A 21,900-nucleotide genomic window follows, 5' to 3' on the forward strand; every position below is an offset into this window, starting at 1 on the left:
CACTTTTGATCAGTTTAATGCATCCTTGCTGAATAAAAGTATAAAAGAGTCAAAGTTAAAAAGTATCCACATGATCCAAAACATTTGAACATTAATATGATGTATTCGATTGTATTATTAGTATTAATTGTATAAGTATAACGGATATAAAAGTATATAACAGGTTGTATGATGTACATATAATATTAATTAAAAAAGTAACGTTGCTTTTTATAATTAATGATACAAATTAATGTTAAATGTGCTTCCCCACACATATACAAAAATGCATTTACTTTTTGTATGAAGCAGGTTTTTATCATGTTGCAAAAACCCTTCAAATTTAGCTTACTTATGGAGAAATACCATAAATTTAGTCTCCAAAGTAGCTCGCTCAGAAACGTGTGTGTGTGTATGTGTGTGTGTGTGTGTTTAAAGCTCTGAAATATCTCTTCAACCAGACACCAAATGAGTTCACAGCTTGCAATAAAATAATATATTGTGACAATCCCCTGCAGGTTAATCTCTCCTCACCTTCTCCTCATTCTCTCTCTTGTCTAAGTCCCACCCTCACAGCCGTACATCCAGCTGGAGTCTGATGAGCCGTGGGTGGAGGGAGACGAATACACGGTGACCTGCATCGCTCCTGATGCAAAACCTCCTGCAGAAATCACCATGTTCAGAGGTACGCCATCACTTAAGAGCCCCACTCTTTCTTACGTCCATTAAGCATAGCTCTTATGAGACAATTACTGTTGATACACAACGCCGGTAAAAGATGAAAACTCTCTTTGGGAGCTTTCAAAGCAGTGGCTGTAAACTCAATCCAAGAGACTTCATGATTCATTTACTAAGTTTGTGTCACACCATCTCTTGGCAAGAAGTACCCTGAGGCAGCTTACTGACTAAAACTTTTGTGCTTTTTTTCCCCCTTCTTTCTCAGATGGAGAGGAGCTGACGGAAACCGATTCTTTCACAATGTCAGGCTCACAGGATAAGCTTTTAACAACTCATGCCGAAGTCATGTAAGTTTGTGTGCGAACAATGAAGTTAAAAATTATTATTTGCAGTTGAATCCTCTTCACCACTCACATTTTACTGTATGACCTTGATAATTTCTCTTTTTGAAATTAGAAAATACCTAGGATAAGATTTTAAACACTGTATATAAAGGCAAAAGAAGCAGTGGTCGATGGAGTTTGTTAAGAAAACAACTTTTCATTTAACAAACATGTGAATTGGGTATTTAAAGGTGGATTGTGTAATACTTAGGAGGATGTTGACAGAAATGCAATATCATATACTGTACATAACTATGTTTTGAGTGGTGTATAAAGACCTTACATAATGAACCGTTATGTTTTTATCACCTTAGAATGAGACAGTTCTATTTACCGTACACGTTAAGTCGCCATTTTGCGCCGACATCGTTTTTGCGGTAGCCCTGAACGGACAAACGTGTTTCGTCAACTATGTTGTTGTTCATGCAAAGAAGCTTGCCAAAGTCATCTAATAAAACACTGACACAATGATGAACAATAACAATAATATTTGCAATAACATCGTTTTCACTGAATAATTAAGTAAACCTAATTTCTTAATTTGTCTTTGTAAAGAAACCTCATTGTTTAACTGTCTATTCTCTGCTGTCTCAGATGATGACATTTTTTCCTGTCGGCCACCGTAACTTATGTCGGTTGCAATTCGTAACCTCACCACTAGATGTCGCTAAAAATGACACTTTTTTTTTTTACATTTAAAGGAGCCGTTCTTTTATCCACCTTCATGTCATTCAAAAACTTTATGATTTCTTTCTAATATACAGTATATATATGTATACTACAGTTCTTTCTGGTTCTGGAATCTGATTGGCTGAGAGCAGTGCAATATTCCCCCAGTAGCAGCCAATCAGATTCCAGAACCAGAAAGAACTGTAGTATACATATATACAATAGGATAAAAACGACAAATTATTTCCAAGGTTTCATTTGCCACAAAATTAGGGGATAGTGGGGTAAGATGAGCCAGTGGGTAAGTTGACCCACTCCCTTTATCTTGGAAACCGTACACTTTTATTGTAATGTGAACATATGTTTTGGAACCACCCATCATTTCTGCAGACTTTGAAAAGGAGAAACACATGGCAGGAAGGAAGACTGATTCTAAGACCAGTTTAAAAACTGTTTTTGGCTTTGTCAGATGTTATGGCTGTTACATCAAAGCAAATTTGTCCAAATCTAAAAATATTTATGATTCGTATTGGTGAAATAGCGATGTATAAAACCATGCAAATAGTTTAGCTAAATATTAGCCTGAATTGGTTAGCCATTGTAGCTAGTTTTGTCCAAAATGGCAGCTATAGGGCAAAGTGAACCAAATACTGTGGGGTAAATTGAGCCAGCATTTTAACTTACCCCATCATAAGGCACTGTAGTTAAGTTTGAATCTCCGAAGTATAAACTGTTATTATTTCAATGTAATATTACGCAACTGGTTCATCATTGTTGTTTTTTTGTTGCTACATGACGTTTCTCACTAGCGAGGTGCAAATAAACGTAGTTTCGCTATTAGTAGACGCTGGTGCCGAACACTGTTGAGAGACGCACAGATTGAGGTCGCACACGTGCTTAATCTCTCTCTCTCTCTCTCTCTCTCTCTCTCTCTCTCTCTCTCTCTTGAACGTCTTGAAATACATCATCATTTGTATACCGTAGTAGTCTATAAGTGGTAAAAATAATGCATGTCAATTATTCCTTACTCTACATAATACAATAAGCTTCAATAAAGCGACTCAGAGTTTCTTTGTTTCACGGTCTAAAGTGGCGTTTTAGAATTACTAACGGAGGACTGGAGAGAGGAACGTTTATAAGCGAGTTATAACCTAAAGTTCTGCTTTTTTTTAATGCAAAGCTGTCTCGTGGCTTCAGGAGACTTGAAATATAGCACCAAAGTGCCACTTTATGGTTCTTCTTCTTTTTTCTTTTCTTCATTTTTAGAACTTGACAGCCTCAGTATTCATTCACTTTCATTGTATGCAAATGAACAGCCTGGACTTTCTGCTTAACGTCTCGTTTTGTGTTCCACAAAAGAAAGAAAATCATAGTAGTTGGCATGACGTGTAAAAAGGACAATGGAATTTTCATTTTTTGACGAATGTCCCCATTGCAGTATGTTAAACCACATGTTTTCTTTATTAAAACCTATTTTCAGCTTTTTATGCAGCATAATTACCTAGACTGACCAAGGATTTTCTTTGCCTGCAGCCTCATAAATGTTTAGTCTATGGGCAAATCCTGAAATCCATTTGGAATTTTGTCAGAATATCTGAAACGTGTATCTTCTGCATTCCACTTGCGCTGCACTCTTGAGTAAGGTATTGCTGAACAATCAAATCTTGGAGGCCAGGTATAGTTAAGTGTACACTGGCAATGCTCCAGACTGGCAAATGAGTAAAAGTTATGAGATCAGTGGGGTTGTGGGTAATTGTGGCAACACTGGGAGAAAGTGTCACAGTGTGAAATGCATTAACGTAAGTCAATCCCACTCTCTCTTACAGCATCCGGGCACAAAGCTCGTATGACACACGGCGACTGACGTGTCGAGCGAAGAACCCAGCTTCCCCTCGAGCTCTTGAGACTGGCATGACCATGAGGGTATACTGTAAGAACATTGTGTAAATTCACACTGAATGTGTTTACAATTGAGTGCTCTTAATAATTAATAGTGATATGATATATGCATTTTTTTTATTCATGTGTGATGTGAAGAGCCACTTGATTTGGTATTTGAAATCTCAGTTCAAACAGAGTGTAATTAAATTGAGTACATACTGTAAATAATGAACATCACCAAGACGAAGTCATAGATTTTTGCTCTTATAGTGGCAAGTTCATGGCCACAGCTTCGTGACTCGTAGCCAATTGGGCCTTTTTCCTGTCAAGTAGTACTCCTTGTCCTTTCACTGTGGGAAGAAATGTTCCATTCACTCTGAGAGGGTAACAACTACCAAGTACCAGGAGTACACACTGAACCATAAAAGTCAACATTAAATGCTATTTGCAACCCATTTTCCCTTCCACAATATGAAACCGGACATTTGGTGAGGGAAAAAAAACATATTTTTTCATTTAGAGCTGATTGGCAGTCAAAAATGTTATTTACATTAACCTAAATACATTAGGTTATACCAAAAAAACAAAAACAAAAAATTTATATACACAGTATATATATATATCGTATGGACAAGAAACACTGAGGGCCCTATTTTAACGTTCTGAAACGCAAGTATTAAACGCGAAACGCAAGTAACTCTGTGAGCGGATCTCGGGCGCTGTTGCTATTATAACGGCGGGATAAATGACTCTGATTTGCGACCGACGCAAATCTAAAATGGGTTGGTCTGAAGTATCTACATTACTCATAGGTGTGGTTTGGGCGTAACGTGCAATAAACCAATCAGAGCGTCCTCTCACATTCCCTTTAAGAGTAGGCGCGCTTGTTCCGTGGCGGATTGCTATTAAAACGGCGGATCTTCATGGACACCTCAATGATCTCCCTCACGTGGTAATATTTTTCCTTGTAATTATGTATTGTTTGCAAAAATATGAATATCCTCTGTGAGGATGAGAGAAGCAAAGTGTATCCGCGTTGTGCACACGCTACATTATGGCCAAGCATGCGCCCTTAAAATAGCATCTGAATGACGCGCCACTGACTTTACACTAGGTTTTTCCTGGTCAGTGGCGGAATTGTTTTTTCAAACTGCAAAATAGCACCAGGGAACGTTTGCGCCAGAACACGCCTCCTCTTTTCGATCGACCGCCCGCTGTGTCCGGGTGCAAAATAGGAATGATGCATGCGTCGACGTACAAAGTCATTTGCGCTGGGTGCAAGATACGGCCCTGAGACAGTTTTCACAATATCTTCTTTTGTGCAAACTTTTTGAATGAACAATCCCTTTAAGGTAACAATTGCAGGTTGCCATTTTGTACAAAGTAGGTTTGATTTCCGTTTCATATTGACTTTAAATTGAAAAACCAAAGTCCTTTCGAATCAGTTTAGGGCATCATGTTTTATCAAAAAAAAATTCCATGTTAAGTCAGTACGCTTATCTGTTATGTTATTAGGTGAGCTTTGAAAACCGATGCGACCTAATGCACAAAATCCATGTGATATGATGCATTTCACAGGCATAAGCTTCCCCCGAAACGCCAATCACATTTTCTCTGCTCGCTAAATTTATGCTTTAAAACATTGCCCCCCTTCACTCACCCCAGCTCATGGTTCCATTACCGCCCAGCCAGTGCAATAAGTGCTAATGTAGCAGAACCGATGGCCAGCAACGCTGCCTTACTCAGCACGCCTGGCCCATCAAATCCAACTTTCCACTGGCCATTTTCATCTGCAGCAGATTGTAAGCAAGACGGCACTTTGTCATGGCAGACTCTCATCCGTCCATCGCGTCCGCTTCCAAACTGATTGGGGCAATAACAAAGAGCGGCCCTGCCCCATAATTTATTTGATGGCAAATGTATTATTCAGCTCCACTGTAATTTATTCATGTTCCACATTGCCTTATTACAGTTTAAACATCTGTTATTTTGGTTTATGGACTGGTGCCAGTGTGTGGGTCGCTCTTTATTCTTAATGGCTTCATCAAAGGGACAAGCGATGTCTTCCCGCTGCACTGGCGTTAAATGTCCTCGATTTAACAATGTTGTACGGGACTAAAATAGAGTCGTGCTCTTCCTGACGCCGTGATGCTGAAACTAGGGGTCGTTTTTCTATCTTGCTCTTTGTTCTTCCATTTCATCTCTCATGACTGGCTCTAACATGAAAAGATGCCCATCTTCACAGAACAAAGGCAATATCTTTTGTTTTAATAATATTTTCCCTCCTTTTCGCACATGAACTGCACTCATTTCATTTTTTACTAAGAGCAGTGTGAGCTGTGCTGTGATCCCTGCGAATGCATACAAATGATTCAAACTTCTCTCTATTGATGTTGTAACCCTTCTTTCTCTTGTGGCTTCATTCGTTCAGTTCCGCCGCAGGCTCCGGTGATCATGGGATTAGAAAATGGAGAGGTCAATGCTGGTTCCTTTCTAAAGGTGGTGTGCATGTCGTACGGGGGCAACCCTTTAGCCACTCTGCATTGGATTAAGGTGAGAGAAATATACTAAATTCTTCATTGGTTGCCCTTTTCCTTTTCAGAAATAATTACTTGGCTTTTACCTTTACTTGAACAGGATACAAACTAAGACCTTGTGTTTGGCTTGTAGTTATTGATTAAACTTATATTTCCCATAAATGAAAGAAACTTTTTCGGTTACACTTTATTTTAAGGTGTCCCTGTTACAGTGTAATTACACAATTAAGTACTAAGTAATAGTAATTAACTACATGTACTTACTATATAATTAGGGTTAAGGTTTAGGGTTAATTGGACGTCTCTATGCATTATTACTATAGTAATTACATGGAAAATGTGTAACAAGGACACTATTAAATAAAGTGTTACAACATTTATTTTGATTGGTAACACTTTACAATAAGGGTTACTCTCAGTTGTTTATGTGCGCAACCGTGTGGAAGTCAGAACGAGGAAATGAACACACCGCCGCCATTCGGAAGGGCAGGAGTTATGATCACATACTTAATATGATTGACAGCTCTAGAGCGAATTAGCTCTCTGACTCATGACAGACACGCACGGAAGAAACCAGCGCTCTGTATTCCGCTCCAAGCTCTTCAGATCGCATAATTCAGTGGCAAATTAATAGAAATGGTGATCTGTATAAAGAACATGTAAGAATAAATCTGTTCTCAGACACCACTGATAACACTCAACATCCATTCTCTTATCTCTTCCGGAATACTTTTCTTCGGTGTTTACACAGGTTTGCAAAACAGCGCCACCACTCTCACACTTTTGTGCAACAGCAGCGGCTCGGGTAAGCTGAAAAAAGACCCGCCCCCTTTAGCTACTGTTGCTATGTCCGACAAGCCATGCCGCTCTCACGCCACAAAAATACGCAGTGAAAAAATATATCGCGGAGCAAAAAGGACACTGACAATGTGCCGACAGACAGAACAGAGCAGGTTACTTTTGATATGAAACAAAGTCTCACCTTTCAAATTTGGTCGTTTCTTTAAGAAATGTAAGCAATAAATACCGTTTTGTGGCTCTTTAATGTGTTGTGACAGATCTCTGTATAGTGCCTCAGTTCTTTTCCTTCTAGTTAATTTATAGCATCAAATAAACTTGAATGAACATCACAAGGAATGTTGTTTCAACTGTGGAAAGGCGTAAGTACACACCGTTTTTTCAAGTTCAAGTCCAGCGACGTTATAATCTACTAACTCTTCTGACTGCTTTTTCAGACAAAATGGAAGATTCGGCTGATGATAATTGGTCGGATCGCCTGTCAATCAAACTCCCTGCGAAGGGTGAATTGGGTGGCTCGTTTTATCGCGGGGCGATGAGGAAAAAATCTACACACTGGTCTGAAAAAAATCTTGCTTTGTCACTCTGCGATTGATTGCACCTGTAGTGAACAGCTCCATGGGGATATATTGTTTCGATTCAAGTACATCGTGATCTAGATTCGCGTCGATTGGATTTATTTGCCACCACAGCACTTAAAGCCAATAAGTCTAGAGTTATTTCTTTATTCTTATAGTGTGAATACATGAATTTAGCTTGGGTCTTTCTCATTTGATGCACCGAAAATTTGCGGCCTCTATGTTCAAGGGTTACTCTTTTGCCGTAAATCGATGCATACGGCCGTCTGCCGGAAGCTAGTTATTTTAGCCGATAAAGTTTTAAACATGGATATTTTTCTTACACGAACGCACCGCTTCACTTCAGAAGGCCTTTTTTAACCCCGGGAGACGCGTGGAGCACTTTAATAATGAATAGATGTGCTTTCAAAAGACATTTCAATGGACTTCCAAAGACATACAGCCATTCACTGCCATTATGAAGCTTGGACGAGCCATGACATTATTTAATATAACTCTGATTGCGTTCACTGAAAGAAGTCATATACACACATAGGATGGCTTCAGGTAAATCAAGGGCTAATTTTCATTTTTGGGTGAAATTTTCCTTTAAAAGAGTTGACGAATGAAATAAATGTTTTTTCCTTTGTTGTTTTTTTTTGCCACGCTGTAGAAATGGTCCAAATGATGTCTAAATAGTAAATCATTTAAAAATAAGAAATTAAACATTTTAAGACATTGTTATTGTATAAAACATTGAATATTCTGCAGACTATGTCAAATATGAAATGCTGAAAGGATTTTATGATTTTCATTTTTTTGGTACAGTATAGTCAAGAAGGTTAAGACCTCTGATGTGGGAGAGGCCAAAACCGTTTTGTTTTGTGTGTGTGTGGAGGATTTGTTGGAAAAGTAGTTATTATGATAATTTTATAGTTTACCTAACATATGTAATAGTTCACAATCCAAAAAAAAACTCTAAAAAGTCATGGGACACCAAAGTGTACAGCATTCATGGAAAGTGCCACTTAGATAAATTGGCCCAAATGTTACGTTAAGCAGGTAGCTGTTAGATGAAAAATTATGGGCTGCATCATTCAACCATGTGAGAGCTGTTTACCAAAATGCTTTGCAGGCCAATTACCATGAATGTAATGCCAGAGTAAGGTCACAGTGGAACGCAGGTTGCTAAAGTAATTTGAAGCTAGCTAGAATCTGGCAGGTGCACCAGTGGTTTTATATTCTTTACATTTTCCCAACCTCAGAAATTATGAAGCATTGGCATCTCAAACAACTTAATAAATGTGATGCAAAGCTTCAGTGCCACTGAAAACTCTGCTGAGACTGTGTCGGAGGACTAACTCAAGATAACAGCGTGCATATGTTCACAAAGAGACTGAGCCGAGAGCGGAGAATGAACAAAAGCAGTGCTTTCTTATAAAGGCCATTCAACATTTCGTAAAGACACTCTGAGCGTGGCTCTCGGGTAATGTTACCCGGGACTGCCCTTGTGTAAATTCTTCTCTTAAATAGGACATTAAGAAACTATGGTAAATGTATTTTTTTGTAATTCAACCATTTATTTAGTTTGTGTGAGTGTGTGTGTGTGTATCTGTGTGTGAATTACTAAAATCAGCAAGCCTAGGGGAAAGCTGAGAGCTACAACGAAGAACTTTATTAAATGTCTGTGTTCAGAGACAGAGAGAAGATGTCAAGCTTTAAATCATTTGCAAGTGAAGTCTAGGCAGCCAAATCTACTTTTCCATTCATGTAGTGTCCCGCAGACAGACTCACAGTGGAGACTCTCGTTTTACTTTGATAAAATGTGTCAGTCCTGACATCTCTAATAATTTTCAGCTAATGCAAATGTTAGTGTCTGCAAAGGCGTTGACTGGATGACTGATTTCAGACACAAACGTATTTTTCTCTCTGTCTGTCTGTCTGTCTGTCTGTCTGTCTGTCTGTCTGTCTGTCTGTCTGTCTGTCTGTCTGTCTATCGTGTCTCTGTCTGTCTGTTGTGTCTCTGTCTGTCTGTTGTGTCTCTGTCTGTCTGTTGTGTCTCTGTCTGTCTGTCTATCTATTGTGTCTCTGTCTGTCTGTCGTCTCGTGGTCTATCTGTTTGTCTATTGTGTCTCTGTCTGTCTGTCTGTATCTATCATCTCTCAGTATGTCTGTCTGTCTATCTGTCTGTCTATCAATCATCTCTCCGTCTGTCTATCTGTCTGTCTATCAAGTATCTATCTACTGTCTGTCTGTCTGTCCAGCCTGTTCTCACATAAATGCGTCTCTATAGCACTCAGTGTTTATCGTGCAATTTATACGCGAAAATTAGTTTTTACGTGCATATGATACGCAGTTTTCGCGTGCATTTGATACTCACTTCATTGCATGTAATACACACGCATCCCACTCCACTAATTCTTCCCAAACATATAATACACACGCACCCCACACCACTACTAAACCTACCCAACCAACCCATGCGTGTCATATCCACGTAAAAACTCATTTTCGCGTATAAATTACACGATAAACACATGCGTGTTATAGAGACGCATTTAGTGTGATCGATCTATCTATTGTGTCTCCGTCTGTCTGTCTATCTATCGTCTCTGAGTCTATCTGTCTGTCTCTCGGTATGTCTGTCAGTACCATCTTTTCTCTTTTTCAGAATGGGGAAGTCCTGTCGACTAGCTGGGAGGTGGACGTTGTGTCACGTAGGTCCAGTAGCATGTTGAGAATGGAGGTGAAGCCAGAGGACAATCATGCTGTGCTGCAGTGCGAAAGCGTCAACCAAGTGTCTCGTTCACCAATGTCCCTCACTCGCACTCTTACCGTCATGTGTGAGTTGTCAGTCAAAATTAATCTTAAAAAAACTTCTGCTCAAGAACCCATTCAACTTCTAAGAAGGCCAAAAGCCTGTTGTTGTTAGTAGTTTTCAGCATAGCCTTAAAACAAAAGCTTGATCTTTCATGACACACTGTCACTTACCATAAGCCAATTACACATGGCTGTATCATGGCTGACAAGTTAATCAGGTCAATACTTGCTGCTACTTGCAGTTTCTCTAATCTTTCATTAACAGAGGATGGTTTGTAACGGTGGTCTTGTCACCACAAATTCTAAATGTCAAATATCCATGTCTTATCACAAAGCTACTCTCATTAGCACATACGGCTCATTGAGAATACATAGTCACACAAATACTGATACCATGTGGGCATTTATTAGAAGATCTCTATAGACACTTCTCACCATTTCATTGATCAGCTAGATCATTATTTCAGTACTGTAAGAGCATCAGGAGAACGTATCGTAGTGGCGTCAAATCCTTTGTGCCATGACTAGCGTGTTTAAACGATTTGCTGGGAAGATATGCTGACTCCATTTATCTTGCTTCTCTTTCTGTTGTGGTAATCACTTTTGCTCACAGTTGAGCCAGCTGAGGTAACGTTACTGGGCTCCTTTGAAGCTGTAGAGGGACAGGAGATCAATCTGTGCTGTTACACGTCCTCCAGTAATCCACCGGTTCACATCCGCTGGTGGCTCGGGTTCAAGGAGCTCAACAGAACGAATGTTACCATCTCTGAGGTATTCAACCTTAACAGTCAAGATAGAGGACGTGAAAACATCCTCTCTTACAAAAATGTGTCAATTATAATTAAAACTACTGTTTTATTTGACACTCTGAAACTGTTTCCATGTCTTGCTTTTGATAGGTTCATCAACAATAGAAACTACCATCTAAACACTCACATGAGCCATTTCACCGACAGCGAAAGGCTTCGTGAGGTGTAGCGCTTGATTAAAGGAATATTTTTTCAATTATTGTGTGAAATAAAGCCGGCGAGCCTTGAACCGAGAGTGATTCAAAGTCTCCATCAAGACTATGCTTTTACTTTAGATTCTATTAGTTACTACATAATATTCTGCGAGATCAGGGGCTTTTAGAGTCTCTCTTTCTTTTTTTTTAATCTCTCTTCCTCTCCAGAGGTTGATTTGAATGAAACATAAGTGAATAAAAGCCGACCCGAGGCTGCTCTGTGCTTCACAGGACACTCCTTGTTCATTTGGAGGTGTTTTACATCTGATCTTTCATTTACATGCCGGTGTTAATTTATTTTTTTTATTTTTTTCTCTCCGAGCTACTCTTTATGATATTTTCTAATAGTTTGGCCGTAAGTAACCATGAAGCCAGGGTCAACTCTCTGAGAAGGTGTAAATTAGAGCTTAGCAAATGAGCAGAATTAAAACCTACCATTATATAGTCGGCACGAAACTGAATTTGCTTTTGTCTATTCTTCTATATTGTGATATAAATCAGAGTGAATGTGATTCATATTTTTAATATATAAGCCCACTGCATTCTAAATGTCCTTGTAATTCGCATCAACCTTTCCGAACTTTATGAAAGGTTTGAGTGGTGTGTGTGTGAGGAATTGGAAGCAACACTAATCTGTGTTTTAAAAACTAAGCTCAGAATCAATCCAGAATCGTTGGAGATATAATCTTTTCTCCCACCCCTAATGTATAGTATATGGCCGACACAAATATTACATAAATGAAATATAAACTGTTCTTTCCTTTGTGTCAGGTCTATATGCGTAGCATGGCTTAATGCTTCATCTGCAGACTGCTTTACTCTCGCGTGTCATGTGACCAGAGTGTAATCGCAGGTTAAAAAATCGTGTTGTCGTCATATCGTGATATTATTAATCGTTCAGCCCTAGTTCACAGTGCCATCTGCGGGACATCCTTAGGCTTGCCACATTACTTTTTTTTTAGGGGTTACTTTTTTTTCCCCTTCCTTTCCTTCTTTTTCGTTTTTAGTTGCAGCTTCTCGAACAGGAAATTCCTATTGGTCGAACTCATGTGATTGACACATTGACACCCGCCCTTGCGCCGAAAAACACATCAAAAAAGAGAAGTCTTTCTTCTGCAAGAGGGAGGGGAAGTTATTTTGATTGAAGATTATGAGGATTATATTATACGTAATATTAATAATATTATGTATTTTTCTAAAAATGTGCTCGGATAAATTATTTATAATGAATACTGCAATATTCCATAAAATAAGAGATGTCCATTTTGATTTCATGGTGATTTTAAAATAATGTAAATATTCAAGTCAAATCTTGTTTTCAACACTTTCCCAAGAAGGACTCATAGAAATCAGATGGCTTACACTTTCAATTTGTGTCACTTATGTAGTTGAATTGAACTTTTAAAACCATTTCATATGGAGCTTATATTATGACAAAATGATTTGAATTTGAATTGTGTAAATCTGAATTATTTGCAAGTGTAATCTAACAAAATTGAATTTTAGGTGGTAGTTTAAATAGTTCTGAATTTGAATTTTTTTAAACGAATATTGAACATTTGAAATTTAACAAATTGAAATGTTTTTATGGCTGAATTTTATAGACATGTATTTTCAAACAGTAATATTCAGTTTAAAAAAATTCAGATTCAAGTTTTCAAGATGAAGAAATTCAGAACTTCAAATTCAGTTTTCTAAAATTCAATGTCAAAAATTCAAGTTCAAAAATTCAGATCTGACAGAAAGTAGGTCACAGGTCATCCACAGGGAAGAGTAGATGATCTCAGAAAAGTCGAACAGAGCATTTTGGCCAATTGGGGACTGCGGAAGTTTTCCAGCGCGAACGTGGTGGTGGTTCAAGAAGTTGCCACTCTCTGACTCTTGTCATGAATCGCCCGGAGGTCTATTACATGTACGACGCAGTCTAGACCGGACGCGAACGGTGCGACGCGACCCGTGAAATCCCCAACAGCACACGGATTCCCCATCCTATTTCTGACCTAGTCCCAGCTCTTTGCAACAGTCGCTTCAAGCTGTGTTGCGTCGCGCCGCTCGCGTCCTGTCTGTGTAACTGAGGTCTAGTAGACAAGGTGGCGTTCTAATCAATTTTACACAAAATGTAGGCTACTTTAAAACAAACACCAGAGACCGCTTAGACAATGTCCCACGTGCTGAGAACGCTAACCTAACATATAAACACAAAATCATTCATGTTTAAGAATCACTTACCTCCGGGCGATTCATGAGTGGACATTCTAAAACGCTTACGTGAAAAACGCTTAACGTGGCTCACTGTACGAAGACAGTGATATTTAAGGACCAAACTCAGTACAAATCATATTAATAAACCATACTTTGTATAAAAAATCAGATGAGCCCAGAATACCTACGCAACTCGTTTAATTGTGCGTTAAGCATTTCCTTACCATAGAAAACCGTTATAAGAAAACGCTACGTGGCTCACTGTACAAAGACAGTGATATAAGGACCGTACACATATTAATAAACCATACTATGTATAAAAAATCAGATGAGCCCAGAATATGAACGCAATGCGTTTAATTACACGTTAAGCAAATTCCTTAATAGAAAACCGATATGAAAACGCTTAACGTGGCTTACTGTACGAAGACAGTGATATTAAAGGACCAAACTCAGTACAAATCATATTAATAAACCACTTTGTATAAAAAATCAGATGAGCCCAGAATATGAACGCAATGCGTTTAATTAAGCATGTTCTAATACTAGAAAACCGTTATAAGAAAACGCTTAACGTGGCTTAATAAACCTTAAATGGTCCTTAATAAACCATAGGCCTACTATGTATAAAAAAATCAGGTTTAAGGTTTATTAAGCCACGTTAAGTGTTTTCTTATAACGGTTTTCTATGATAAGAACATGCTTAACGCGTAATTAAACGCATTGCGTTCATATTCTGGGCTCATCTGATTTTTTATACATTGTTATTATTATGATGCGTAGGCTACTGAGTTTGGTCCTTGTCTTTGTACAGTAAGCCACGTTAAGCGTTTTCTTATCGGTTTTCTATGGTAAGGAAATGCTTAACGCGTTGCGTTCATATTCTGGGCTCATCTGATTTTTTATACATAGTATGGTTTATTAATATGATGTGTACGGTCCTTATATCACTGTCTTTGTACAGTAAGCCACGTTAAGCGTTTTCTTATAACGGTTTTCTATGGTAAGGAAATGCTTAGCGCACAATTAAACGCGTTGCGTAGGTATTCTGGGCTCATCTGATTTTTTATACAAAGTATGGTTTATTAATATGATTTGTACTGAGTTTGGTCCTTTCATATCACTGTCTTCGTACAGTGAGCCACGTTAAGCGTTTTTCACGTAAGCGTTTTAGAATGTCCCTCAGAGAGTGGCAACTGGCCAAAATGCTCTGTTCGACTTTTCTGAGATCATCTACTCTTCCCTGTGGATGACCTGTGACCTACTTTCTGTCAGATCTGAATTTTTGAACTTGAATTTTTGACATTGAATTTTAGAAAACTGAATTTGAAGTTCTGAATTTCTTCATCTTGAAAACTTGAATCTGAATTTTTTTAAACTGAATATTACTGTTTGAAAATACATGTCTATAAAATTCAGCCATAAAAACATTTCAATTTGTTAAATTTCAAATGTTCAATATTCGTTTAAAAAAATTCAAATTCAGAACTATTTAAACTACCACCTAAAATTCAATTTTGTTAGATTACACTTGCAAATAATTCAGATTTACACAATTCAAATTCAAATCATTTTGTCATAATATAAGCTCCATAATTTCAGAGCCTTGGCTTTCCTAAGTGTTACACTCAGTCAGGTTCAAAGATGAAGAAGATTCTGAATTTCCAAAACAAAAGTATTTAATAAGCAAAATAAGCACAGGTAATCCACAGAGCCGATGGCAACGTAACAGCGTGTCTAGCACAAGCTCAAACACAAGTAATAACCGACTCTGAAGGCAGAGAAACTAACTTAAATATATACAGATAACGAACTAAAGGACTAACAGGTGTCATGATCACATCTATCACTAGTAACTAATGAATGCGCGAACAGAGACAACAGGAACCAAGAGAAGCAAACTAAAAGTTCATAAAAATGTAACTAAACGAACAAATAACTAAATAATCCTCACAGTAAGTTTGGCACACTTACATCTGTTTATGCAGTTAGTGCGATAATAGAGCCACAATGTATTCTAACGCTTATGTTTTTTCTTAGTTTTTAATGACCATATGTCATCAGTTTCTAGAGTACCATCAAAGAGAGTGAATCATGGTTGTATAATTTGATGTTTTCACTCTTGTGTCCAAAGAGTATTATGTTCCCTTATAATGGCTCTTTACGATGACCATATATTGTTCTCAGTAAAAATGTAAGGTCTTAGATGAAATATTTGTGTTGCAGGGGGATAACGGTGGGATGATGACGATGTCTAACTTGACGCATAAAGTGTCACGTGAGGACAACGGTCTTCCTCTGACTTGCGAGGCGTTCAACAAAGGCACCCGCTTCTCTAGTGTTCGATCTGAAGAGCTCATCGTTTACTGTGAGAGACCACTAACATTTGTATCTTCCATTTAGGTGGAATGATCCCTGATAAATGAATTATTATATTTCAGTAGCTTTACTGGTACAGTTATAGGCAAAGTTATAGGTTTGTTTCCTAGAGAAGACATACACTACCGTTTTGTTTGTTTGTTTGTTGTTTTAGAGAAATTAATACTTATGTTCAGCAAGGATGCATTAAATTGAACAAAAGTGACAATAAAGACACTTGTAATGTTACAAAAGATTTCTATTTTAAAAATGCTGCTCTTTTTTAATGAATTAAATTATCCTGAAAAAAAACTGTATCAGGGTTTCCAGTAGCACAACTGTTTTCAACATCGATAATAGTTTCTTGATAATCATCATATTAGAAGGATGACGCTGAATTCTGGAGTTATGATGCTGAAAATGTAGCTTTGCCATCAGAGAAATAAAATGCATATTAAAGTATATTAAATAGAAAACATTTAGTTTATTATTTCTCAATATTACAGCTTTACTGTATTTTTTATCAACTAAATGCAGTGTTTGTGAGCATAAGGGACTTCTATCAAAAACATTTAACAATTATTAGCGATCCCAAACATTTAAACTGTAGTGATTGTTGAGAAAAATCATCCATTGTCTAAAATAAATAAATGTAAACATAATGATGCACTCTTTTTCAAACGTCTCATCAATGCACGTGTGCTGACTGGAATATTAGTTCTGTTAACGTCTGTTCGTCTTATTCTTAGATCCTCCTCAGAAGGTGTGGTTAGATGCTCCTCCACCAAACGTCTTCTTACACTCTGGTACAACTCTCCGCTTAGTCTGTTTCTCCAGTGGTGGAAATCCCACAGGTCAGCTGGTGTGGTTGAAGGTGTGTAGTGACATGAAAGCTTTTGTTGATGGTGTTTTAGTAACAAGTGTGTTTTGTTATTTCTGCCATTAAAAAATCCTCCATGTCTGTGTGTGTGTGTGTGAACTACAGAACAACAAAGTCGTGCCGACCGCATCTAAGCAGGTGTCTTCAGAGCGCGGTGTGTCACGAGATCTCCTTCTCACCCTCCAGCCCAGCGACAATCTGGCCACCTACCGCTGCGACTCCTCCAACAAAGCCAAGAAAGTGCTCTCCGCTCAATGCAAACTCAGGGTTCTGTGTATGTTTCTAAACCTCACTCACGTGATACTGTGCTGTGTACATGCGCAAACATATCAGTTATTTGGGTTAGTGTGGTGTACTTCTTAACTCTTAATACCATATAGCAAATGAGCCAAAACATTATGACCACCTGCCTAATATGCTGTTGGTCCTCCGTGTGCTGCCAAAACAGCGCTGACCCATCAAGGCATAGACTCTAGTCTACAAGACCTCTGGAGGTGTCCTGCAGGGTTAGGCACCAAGACATTAGCAGCAGATCCTGAAGGTTGCGAGGGGGAGCCGCCATGAATCGAACTTGTTGGTCCAGCAAATCCCACAGATGCTCAATTGGATTGAGATAATCTGGGGAATTTGGAGGCCATATAGTTATTCAGTTATAGTTCAGTTATTTCACTTTAATGGCAATGAAAATACCTATTAATTGTAATTTAAAGTGAAATTACTGAATTTAAATATACGAGCTTGATAAAAATTATAATTTTAGAAGAAAATTTCAGATGGCACTTAGAGGCTGAAAAAAATAATAATATATATATAGCCTACTAAGTGATATAATAAGTGTCAACGAGTACAACTATTTAGTGTGTGCAGTAAATAGTACTGTCTTCATAGAGTTGATCATACACTTTTCTTATCAAGGACTTTTAATATTTGGATCAATCTTGTAGGGATTGTTAAAGGATTAGTTCACTTCAGAATTAAAATGTCGTTTTAGAAAATGGCCGATCGTTTGGCTAGATAAGACCCTTATTCCTCGGCTGCATTGAAACTGCAATTTGGACTTACAACCCGTTTTTTCCCCGTTGAATTCCACTATATGGAGAAAAATCCTGGAATGTTTTCCTCAAAAGCCTTTCATTCCTTTTCGACTGAAGAAAGAAAGACATGAATATCTTGGCTGACGTAGGGATGAGTAAAATTTATTCTGAGGTGAACCAATCCTTTAATGAACTCTTTGTCTTGTGAGTTAGGATAAAAGCATCTGGTAAATGTCAATTAGCACAACTTGTTTTTGAATATGCCTTAAAATGAGGATACACTATGGCAATCCCCACTCGCATTCTAATTGGTTGTTTTGCATTGTTCCCTCGATCAGTTCCCGCAGTGAGCGTGAAGATCGTGGCCAAGCAGAAGGAGCTGCGCAGGGGTCAGGATCTGGATCTGGACTGCCTGGCTGGCAGCAGCAATCCCACTGCAAATATCAGCTGGAGTTTGGGTCCTATCATGTACTAAAACCCTCACTTATACATATACAAGCAGCACCACATCATTACACACATGCACAAATACACACTCACTGCTTATACTGTATTACTTTGTTTAACACTCCAAAGGGCATTTCGCCTCCCATCTAATTTATTCATATCAATAAAACTGCAGAGTATTGACCCTTGATTCACAAAACGCAGGTAAATCATCAGCCAGGTTTCATTCCAAGGATTTTTTTTGTGAAAATAGGTTTAGTGCATCAAAATGTTTACCAATATACCTGATGGAAATGCCTATCTAATTTTTTGCAAATGTTGACACAATCTTTTTCCATTTAACTTAAGCATATAAATGATATGTCGATACTTCAAATGTCGCGAAAAACTGGCATGTTCAAGGCTTACGTTAAAGACTATTGCAATGTACCGAACATTTTACTGTACCAATTTTATGGATCCTAAAATGTACAGGACAAATGAGCTGTCCTGTGTACAAAACCACGGGCCTCGTCACATAAATGCAGTCGCATGCAGTCCTGTCAGACTTCAACGTGATCTTCTGATTAATATTTCCTAATTTAGTAATAGGCCTATTATGCGTGAAAATAGTAAGCGGTAAACTGGCTAATTTCAATTGTCTCATTACTCTTTGCTTTTTACAAATATTTGCGATGCTAAAGATATAATAGGCCTGTAATTTGCGATATACGCTAAATAATCTATGGAAACGACTTGAGGGAAAATTTTAATTAGCGATTCTACAAAACAACTAAAATGCTTTTTTTTAGGGATGACATCATCACGCACACCATTGTATCTGTAAAAGGCCAATTGGATGGAAACAGGCTGAAGACAGCAAACTGCGCAGTCTTTTTTTAAAAAGCATATTCACTTTGTCGATGACAAAACAGTGCAACAAAATTGGTTGGAAACTTGGCTACATTCAGTGTCTCTGGAATCTGGCTCTAAAATAACCCAGGTAGTTTTTTTTATTGCTGAGAAGTGTGCAGTAATAGATGACTTGTGGTGTGTATCTGTACAAAAAGAGCAGCATTTGTGCAGGAGGGCTCTAAGCTCTTTATAGAAACAGGAAAGTGTGAAATGTTAGCAAAGGCTGATGGACAGTTTGGAAATCCATCCTAAGACAAGAAATTCAGCTATAAAACTACAGTGTCCGTGAGCAGTCCGCTTCGAGTTTTATAGGGTTTCAGTTTTGCCGAATGGTCCCCACGGGACCCTAACGCATGTCGGGCAAACAAAAATATTTCACAGCAGGTGAACACTGTTACTGTGGAAGGCTTTATCGAATATTCATAGTCTATTTTAGCAGTGTTGCTCCAAGGGGATGTTTTTGAAATTCTTCTTTGTATAAAATATCCATGAGAAATAACGCTGTAAGCTTGACTTTCACTCTCTCAGGCTGAAAGGAGTTGACCAGGCTCCTAAAAAGGCTGAATTTGGTGGGATGTCCCGAACCAGTAAGCTGTCCCTCAATCTTGGCTCCCATCACTGGAAGAAAAGGATCACCTGCCAGGCCTTCAGTAACGTGCTGTCCGAGGGTGTCAACAACTTCTACAGTCTCAATGTGCTCTGTGAGTATTATTATTTTTGAGCATGTTTGAATGTGTTATTACTTGGACTGTCCGCTGACTACAGATCAGTATTTAATCAAAACAATCGCATGATATGCAAATATAGTCAACAGACTATTTGCACATATCAGATAATCGATTTAATGATTTGTTGGAGCTGAGTAAAGCATTTAAAATGAAAAAAAGTGACTTTAGAAGTTAATACTGTACATTGTTTTATTTCCATATTATTGAACATAAGCCATTTTGTAAGCCTCTGCACAATATGTATTTATTTATAATGGGATAATGGCCAGGTTTCAGACTGGCATGTTTACATTTCAGCACATCACCTTTGCATTGGTTGCCCTTAAAACTTAAAAAGTATAGAATAAAAAAAAAAATGTATTTTGGTTTTTGAATCATTGCATAAGTTGGTGCGTCCCCACTAATCAGCGAGACCTCTCACATCGGGACATGTAAGATTGTCCTTCTCTAGGTCCAGACTTAAGAACCGTGGTGAATTTTGGTGAGATTTGAAGATTTTGTTTTCAAATCTATGCTTGAATCCTATTCATTTGAGCAGATGAGGATGGTTTAAAATATAAGTCAAATAGTATTGTTTTGAAAATGGTTAATTTATTTGTCTTCTATGATATATCCCATAAATTAATTGAATAAATTAATTATCCTGTTATTTATTTATTTAGAAATAACACAATGACTAAATACATTTTTATAAATCAATAAATAATGGGATAATTTACTTACGTATTATCCCGTATATTCCATAAATTAATTAATTTATGTATTTACTTATTTATCAATAAATGAAAGGGATTCATTATTTATCATCCCATTAATACACATTTTTCACTAGTGCGTTATTTTTATACATTAAAGATGCAATATGTAATTTTTTTCCACCGCTAGGGGTCGCTAACCTCTTACAATAACAAAGGCGTAAGTTGATGACGCAAAATTTCTGCGGAATTATGGAATTGGAATCGCCAAGCCGATGGATCTAATAATGTTTATGGATGAGTGAATACATTGATGTTTTTATCATGACTGTGGTATGAAGCAGGGCGCGATTGCTAATAAGAGACAGATATCATATAGAGTCCCGCGGATATAAAGGAACTACCCGTAAGTGCTGAATTACTGAAATATTACTTTATTAGACAAATTGAACTTGTGAGGTAACGCAGCGCTGTTTCACTTGATCTACTAACTAAACTATCACACAAAACTGCATTTGAATGTGTTGAAAGCTATAACGTTATTCTATGTGTTAGTTTGTTGGCTATATGAGACTATCAGTAAGATCCACATTAGAATAACATACAGATCATATTCTAACATTTCATCATGCTGAACTATATAACATTGATTAGTTTTATGTACATTTGCTCACCTGTCTGATAAAGTACATGCAAGAGCTCTGTCAAGTCGAAGTTTGTCAAGGACGTGGAGCTCTCGGCATCTCGAAAACGGCACGCTGATATTGATCCTCGTTTTAGTTCTCCTTTTTTCCCAAAGTCTGCTTGCCATGGTCCATAATGTTTGAACGAAACAAAAACAGCGTGGAGCTAGACGTTATGCACTACGCAGTTGTCCACGTCTGTCACCAAGGATGGTTATGGCAGTTCTTGAGCGGAAACCAGGGATAACGCGGATATTACGTCAGTGAACAGGGATTCTGGGACGACCCATTATCTAAAATTGGAATTTCTCTGAAATTAAAAATCTTTCGCAAGTTTTGGGATATTGTAAGTGCACAACTGCAGGAAATATATCACACTCTGCAAATGATTTTTGGATATTTTATTACAAAATTATTACATTCTGTACCTTTAATTGATAGCCTTAGTTTTAACATGAGTTTGGTTGCTGTAGTTTACTGGTATGAAGATTGATATACTGTTATTTTGCTCTGGCAAGCATTCTGATGTGTGTTTGAAGGAGTCTATTCCTGCTAATGCATATAGCGAGTATATGGTAGTGTGTGTGTGTGTGTTTGTTTGTGTGTGTCTTTGTGTCTGCAATGATTATGGTTTGACTTTGATGTTGTTTTGTCTGAGCCAGCCACCTCTTCTT

General features: G+C 37.8%; 1 protein-coding gene across 3 annotated transcripts in view; it reads left to right on the forward strand.

Annotated features, from left to right (window-relative positions):
* Positions 1-21,900, forward strand: part of nphs1 (NPHS1 adhesion molecule, nephrin) — a 94,650-nt gene that overhangs the window by 41,664 nt on the left and 31,086 nt on the right. For all 3 annotated transcript variants that reach the window (XM_079609439.1, XM_079609438.1, XM_079609440.1), the window contains 11 exons: positions 542-664; positions 923-1,004; positions 3,536-3,639; positions 6,022-6,143; positions 10,154-10,325; positions 10,916-11,073; positions 15,734-15,875; positions 16,615-16,739; positions 16,851-17,019; positions 18,118-18,247; positions 19,649-19,821. In XM_079609439.1, coding sequence (XP_079465565.1) covers positions 542-664; positions 923-1,004; positions 3,536-3,639; positions 6,022-6,143; positions 10,154-10,325; positions 10,916-11,073; positions 15,734-15,875; positions 16,615-16,739; positions 16,851-17,019; positions 18,118-18,247; positions 19,649-19,821 — 1,500 coding nt within the window. The remainder of the gene's footprint in view (positions 1-541; positions 665-922; positions 1,005-3,535; positions 3,640-6,021; positions 6,144-10,153; positions 10,326-10,915; positions 11,074-15,733; positions 15,876-16,614; positions 16,740-16,850; positions 17,020-18,117; positions 18,248-19,648; positions 19,822-21,900) is intronic.

Source organism: Phoxinus phoxinus (genome assembly GCF_949152265.1).
Source record: "Phoxinus phoxinus genome assembly, chromosome: 4".
NCBI lineage: Eukaryota > Metazoa > Chordata > Actinopteri > Cypriniformes > Leuciscidae > Phoxinus > Phoxinus phoxinus.